The 7058-nt window shown below is 42.8% G+C and overlaps 1 protein-coding gene across 1 annotated transcript in view; it reads left to right on the top strand.

Moving 5' to 3' along the window:
- The first annotated feature begins 1159 nt into the window (after window positions 1-1159).
- Window positions 1160-7058, top strand: part of Ankrd1 (ankyrin repeat domain 1) — a 7972-nt gene continuing 2073 nt past the window's right edge. The window contains exons 1-8 of the mRNA XM_034509608.2: window positions 1160-1345; window positions 1709-1888; window positions 2807-2944; window positions 3292-3399; window positions 4345-4443; window positions 5660-5758; window positions 5955-6053; window positions 6182-6280. Of these exons, the coding sequence (XP_034365499.1) occupies window positions 1319-1345; window positions 1709-1888; window positions 2807-2944; window positions 3292-3399; window positions 4345-4443; window positions 5660-5758; window positions 5955-6053; window positions 6182-6280 (849 nt within the window). The 5' untranslated portion in view covers window positions 1160-1318. The remainder of the gene's footprint in view (window positions 1346-1708; window positions 1889-2806; window positions 2945-3291; window positions 3400-4344; window positions 4444-5659; window positions 5759-5954; window positions 6054-6181; window positions 6281-7058) is intronic.

The raw sequence follows: 7058 nt of genomic DNA, 5'->3' as shown, positions 1-7058 counted from the left end.
TCAGGGCACTGTCTCGTTCTGAAGGTTCTCGAAACACAATTTACTAGATGAACAGCCAAAGCAGGATGGGGTAAGAATAGCAACTATGTTCACTGAGAAGGGACAGACATACGACGGCCGACATAACAACCATAACGCCCGAATTAACACTTCCCTCTTCTACTGACACCCTCCCTTCACTCCTCTTTCTCAAAAAATAAAAAGTATTTTATGTGGCTCTTAAGATAGAATGTTTTCCTTGAACTATAAAACGATCTAAATATTTAAAAATTTTCAAATTTTAACATGTCAGTGATGATAAGCCAGAAACAGGTATTTTTGCCTCAAGAGCAAAGCTTGTGGCCTTTTTGTTTCCGTGTTAGGAATAGAACATGAGAGCCCCATGTATCTAGGCAGAGGACCTGTCATTAGCCCATGAGTCTCCAGCCTCAAATGCACATTTTTCTCAGGCTCTCTCAAGCTTTCCTCACAGCATTGGGAAACTTTGCTGACAGCATCAAAGTTGTGCTTCTGCTAATAACTGGACTCATCTCTGTCTGTGCACCACTCTGAACCCATTTTGAGGTAAATACTCTGCTTAGCCTCCTGTTTTAGAACACGGTGAGCGTGCCGTGCACTAATTATGGCCAGTGACACCATAAAGTAAAATGCATTACCGAATGCTTTCAATTTCTCATAATGCTGGTACGATGGCATGTCATGGGGCCATTTTAGCCACAGACATCACTCCAGAGAATTCCAAACAGATATAGACAAGTGGCACGAAGACCCATCTCCTTCCCCTCGGGCTGAGTATCCCCAGGAATAGGATGTCCCCAAACAACACTTCCCAGCCAACTGGAGTGCTGAGAAGTCCAGTTATCAGAAAGATATTGCTGTGAGTGTGATGCACAGTGCTCGCATTTTCTTGATAGGTTAGTCATATGAAAGCTGACAAAGAAGGAAAAAAGAGCAGCGGTGTGGTGCAATATTAACAGGCAGCTGTCCCTGGCTTCCCGATACGTAGGATGACTCGCATTGCTGAGCGGTGTGGTCACTGCCAAAGGAATGGCCCTCTCACATTTCTTCCTGATTCGCATACACTGCGGCCAGCTTGTCATCTCCCTCTTGGGCTTCCCAGACACTAAGTCTGGAATGAAAATTCACCTGCCTCTGAATTGGCCACTGGTGGGGGCAGGGGTGTGACTTGGCTTCCCAGGCTGGAAGATTATCTCACCCAGCGCTAGCTATATAACGAGCTGGTGTGGAGGGGCTCCACAGGGTCAGCTCCAGAGGCTCATCCACAAGAGAGAAAAACATAGACTCACGGGCTGTCAACATGATGGTACTGAGAGTAGAGGAACTGGTATGTAAGACATTCTTTTTCTTTATCTGACAAAACCTCGTTCATCTTGGATTTCATTTGGAAATTCAGATGGTCTTTCTCAGGAATAATGGGGGGGTTGGCATTAGTGACTTCCTAAGAGAAGGTGGTCGTGTGGGTTAAAAGTAAATTTTTGTGTGCCAACCTGATGCACATCTTAGGTGGGAGAGGAAGACAGGCACCTGAAGGCCATCCTGGGATACCTGGAGCTATGCTCCTGACAGTGCAGGTCCTGGAGGTGTTGTCACTGAGGAGGAAGAACCTCCTGTGGCATCTTTTGTGGACAGTTACCCCAGGATGGGGAGGGAGCTTTGCTTCTGACTTCAACATCTTCCTCACATACAGGTAACAGGCAAAAAGAACAACAATGGGTCCACGGGGGAATTCCTTCCTGGGGAGTTCAGAAACGGAGAGTATGAAGCTGCTGTTGCTTTGGAGAAACAAGAGGACTTAAAGACACTTCCGGCCAACAGCCTGAACCTGGGGGAGGAACAACGGAAAAGTGAGAAACTGCGAGAGGCGGAGGTGAGGACCTCCCACGAAATTTCCTGGTGGGGGTGGGGTATGGAGGTCCTCGAGGAAGAGGGAAAGAGAAGAGAGAAGGAAAATAAATTAAAACTGTTCTAAAGATGACTCCTCATCAGACTTGAAGCACGTGACGTGAAGAAGCAGTGCACATGGAAATGACTTGGGGAATCATGCTTGGATTCCTCTTATCTGAAGGGTTGAATCAATGACTAAATGTGCTATGACCACGTTTTGATCAAAGGACAGAAAGATAATAATAACCAGAAAAGTTCCAGTGTCACATACTGCCTACTTAATTTGAGCCAAGGAGATTTATTCTTTTCAATAACACGACTTGTGGTCCACAGATCATAGATTAAGTTTGCTACATTTATTGAAATTTATTTATTGAATTTTTATAGGTTACTAACACAAATTAGAAGCGCACCAGTTAGCAGTAACCTGTGTTTCAGAGACTCTTGAGAGAGAATGGCATCAGTAGTTGAGAACTTTATCTGTATTTTCTATTCTTGGATAAAACATACGTTAGTTTTTGAGAATAAGAAAACAAGTTCTATAGAAATACGACATTTATGGTACTAATAACAAAATGACTACTGAGAGACCATGTTGTGCCTCTAACCCACTAGTCAAGGGCTAATTCTACAAGCAAAGAAAGTAGATATGATTTAGATTACAATTAGACCCTAAACACTTTAATGAAGATAGACACTTACTTGAAAGTGTTTTAAATTTCCTTTTTGCTCAAACCACTCATACTCTTTGCTCAGAGTATGCAGATTTTGTTTAGGTACCACTGTAGTTAGAAGTATCTATCTATCTATCTATCTATCTATCTATCTATCTATCTATCTATCTATCTATCATCTATCTATCTGTCTGTCTATATCACTTAATTTCTTTTCCTTTCCTTAGCTTAAAAAGAAAAAACTAGAACAAAGATCAAAGCTTGAAAACTTAGAAGATCTTGAAATAATTGTTCAACTGAAGAAAAGAAAAAAATACAAGAAAACTAAAGCTCCCGTTGTGAAAGAGCCAGAACCTGAAATTATCGTAAGGGCTGTTTGGTTACTGCGCATGCTCACAGGTTGCCGGGGGTGAGTCCTGTGGCGGGAAGACCGGGAAGACGCCAGCAGAACTCTCACGGCCACTTTCTATTTCCTTCCCTTTTCTATCCTTTCTCCTCAATTTTTCTCTTCTTTGTTCTTTTCCACTCTCCCCTCTACTCTTTACGGCCATCCTCTTCCTTCTCCTCCTGTCTCTCTTCCTCTCCATTCTCTGTCTCTTCCTCTCTCTTCTCCTCCTGTCTGTCTCTTACTCTCTCTTCTCCTCCTGTCTGTATCTTCCTCTGCCTTCTCCTCTGTCTGTCTCTTCCTCTCCCTCCTCTTCCCTCACTTTAGACCGAACCTGTGGATGTGCCGAGGTTTCTGAAAGCTGCGCTGGAGAACAAACTGCCAGTTGTAGAGAAATTCCTGTCAGACAAGAACAGCCCCGATGTCTGTGATGAGGTAAGCCTCATGCCTTCCTGAGGCTGGCAAATACAGTCGCAATGTCTTCCACCTAAAAGTTTCTCCAGCTGTTGCTACATCTGCCAGTAGCATAAAAAAGGATGTATTGTTCCCCTCTGCTCCACAGCCCCCAAATACTAGATTAACATGATGGATTGCATGGGGCTTTTCCTGTTCTCATATAATTCTGTTTGATTTATATGAAGACAGTTCATCTTTAACTTCTTAGATCCTTGGTCTAGACTTCCATAAAGGCAAGGCCAAAAAATTACTTCTGGTGAAAGATATTATTAGTAGTGTCTTTGATCAGACCCAAATGCTCCAACCTTTGAAGGGGAAGGTGGAATTCCCTGCCTAGTTCTGTCGTCTGGCTTCCTAGTTTGGAGCAGCTCCTAGGCGCTGTCTTCATCTCAGTCTCTCTGTAAGCACAGTCTCATTCCATTGGCCCAATGGTTCATCAATACAAAGCAACTTGTCAGAAATTACGAATTTGCATTGCTTCTCTAGGGAACAGAGATGGCAGCTTACACCAAAGCTGAGTTTCCTTTTTCAAAAAACAAAAAATGAATGTAATGGTTTTTAATATTCAATCTAACAACAATTCTAGATGGAAGAGAACCATCTGATGTACTTGGCATGTGCAAATACAGAAAGAGATGTTTCAGCATTGAGATGGTTTTTGAGATCTGAAGTCCACATCCATCCCTCCTCTGCCTTGGCCGTTAGCACTTAACTTAGGAAGGGTTTAGGACAGGAAGGAAGTTCAGGTTCTAGTTGCCAGATAATTATTCTAATCCTGTAATTCCAGTGAGCTCCGGCATTCGGATGCATGAAGAACGGCTGGCCTTTCTATCAGTTAGGTCATCATAGACCCAGCTTCATAGCTCTTAAAGGATTATGCACATTTTTATACAAACCGCTATCTCTTGTTTTAATCTCCGACAGTATAAACGGACTGCTTTGCATAGAGCATGCTTAGAAGGACACTTGGCGATTGTGGAGAAGTTAATGGAGGCTGGAGCCCAGATCGAATTCCGAGATATGGTAAATATATTTCTTGCTTGGAAATGAGCCAAAATAAGCAGACCTTCTCAAAAGCACAGGAAAACATTCAATTGGAAAAAAAAAAAAAAAAAAAAAACCTGGCCCAATTGGATTGAAAATTGATCTGAGAAAACCAGTCAGAAGCTCATTCCCCCATGCCTAGGGGAGGTGGGCGATGAGACCGGGTCATATGGAAAATATTTTCCATACATACTGAAAAGGGGAGGCGTGTTTCAGTGAAGAGGAGGAAGTGAAAGCTGTTGAGCAGAATTCAGTAACCTCAACAGAGTTTGGGTCATTATCAAATCAGTAGCTTTCCTGGCCTTTCAACACCCCAGTCCTGGCCCCTCAGCTGCCAGCAATGCATGAGAATTTTCCTAGCTGCATACTTTATATGATGGATGCCAATTGCCACCAATGAGATTTGGAGCTAGGCTGCATATGAAATGAATCATGGCTAAGGAAATCGGCTGCTATCAGACTGTAACAATTCAGCTGCTGTGAAAGACCGGTATACAATATATTTTATACCCTGAAGATTGAACTGGAAAAATGCTTCATTTATTTATATGCAGCTCAATTTGACATTATGGCAGAATGGAAAAGGAATATTAAAAAAAAATCTAAAGATCTTAGCCTGAATTGAATCAAAGGACAAAATATTGGAAAATAATGAAGAAACAAATAATAAGAAAGTTTGGGTGAAAAGACACCCAAACCCTTAAGATTGGAATCTAGAAGTTCAGAAATGTACCAAATAAAACAGAGGTGACAATCTCTTCTAAGAACAGTGTACAATAACCACAGTGATTGACAGCTGAGGTTCCTAGCCTGTGTTAATGTAAACAATATCACAGAGACAGCAAGAGATAGAAAAAAAAAAAACAACAACAACAACAACAACAGCAACAAAACAAAACCGAGCAACCAAACAGAAAAACCAGGCAGGAAGTGGTAGATCCAGATGAAGGTATTTTGGGCTATGACCAGACATACTAAAGCTTCCTAAGGACGTACACAAATACAGGCACTCAGACACCCTTTAGCTGAGATGTTTAGTGGGAATCTCAGATGTGACCCTCTGGACCAGGAACACGCAGACTGATTATCAGTTGCCTATATTTTCCCAAGCATTTGAAACAGAAGACCCAACCCCTACCCCCGACGATATTCTTCATCACGCTATCTTGTCTTCTCTTTTTCCTTTCCCAAATAGCTTGAATCCACAGCCATCCACTGGGCATGTCGTGGAGGAAACCCAGATGTCCTGAAACTGTTGCTGAACAAAGGAGCCAAAATCAGTGCCCGAGACAAGGTATTTCCCCCGTCCTTCTGTAGGCTTCTGTTTCCTTCAGTGTCCTGCCCGCCCACGGAGGTCCTCTGCTAGTCCTTAATCCGTGGACACCTCAGGCACACACCCACTTTGCACATGCCTTGAGGTCTCAGACAGTGTCTGTTCTCACCCCGTCCACCATTTTCTGTTTTTTTTTTCTTTTTTTTTTTTTTTTTAGCTGCTCAGCACAGCGCTGCATGTGGCGGTGCGGACCGGTCACTACGAGTGCGCAGAGCACCTCATCGCCTGCGAGGCGGATCTCAATGCCAAGGACAGAGTGAGTAGCTGACAAGGCTGTGTCCGCATCAGCTCAGCTGATTTGAAATCACTCAGGCAAGCTGGGGTATTCTGGCAGGACTCACTTCCTGGCTTCCCACTTATCACACCTGCTTTTCTTTCGTCAAGGAAGGAGACACCCCTCTGCACGATGCTGTGAGGCTGAATCGCTATAAGATGATTCGACTCCTCATGACCTTCGGTGCGGACCTCAACATCAAGAACTGTGTAAGTAGTCAGATCAAGGGCACCAACTGTTCTGCTTCTTAGTTTCCAGAATTTCTCAAATATTTGAAAGTATTATGTCCGTGGTAATAACTTGAGATAGCATTGATGGTCCAAATGTCTCTATTTCCATAAGGAGAGGGTAAGACTTGGCATGAATTCAGGTCACAGGTCACAGGTCACAGGTCACAGAGAAGACTAGAGATTCTGATCTGACCTTGGAGCCTGCCTAATAGTTCTTTAAAAGGTTGATCTTGAATGAAGGATGGTCTAAGTTGTTCACCTTTAAAATACACATTTGTGGGGCTGGAGAGATGGCTCAGAAGTTAAGAGCACAGGTTGCTCTTCCAGAGAACCTGAGTTCAGTTCCTAGCAGCCACATGGTGTCTCTCAACCATCTGTAATGTGATCTGATGTACTACCCCTCCGTGTGCAGGCATAGCGTTCATATACATAAAATACATAAGTAAAAAAACCCCACACATTGGATAATTCCAACCTGCTTTGGTCATTCCTGTCTGAAGAGACCCCAGAGTAGGTAGAAATATATACACCAACCTTTCCCAAAATAGCTCCCAGTTACCCAGAACTGAAGTTAATCAATATCAAATCTGGAGAATTCCAAATAGTTCTTTACTTACAAGAATATAAATGTTGCCATTGCTTCTAGGAGTCATGGTGCCTTTTCTGATTTTTTTTTTAAATAACTACCATTAATTTTCTACTTTGACTTATGTGCATGTGTCTCAAAATAATTTCCTACATTATTTTGAGTCCTGAC

This window comes from Arvicanthis niloticus, chromosome 1 (assembly GCF_011762505.2).
Source record: "Arvicanthis niloticus isolate mArvNil1 chromosome 1, mArvNil1.pat.X, whole genome shotgun sequence".
Taxonomy (NCBI): Eukaryota; Metazoa; Chordata; class Mammalia; order Rodentia; family Muridae; genus Arvicanthis; species Arvicanthis niloticus.
This window is presented reverse-complemented; position numbering and strand designations above follow the sequence as displayed.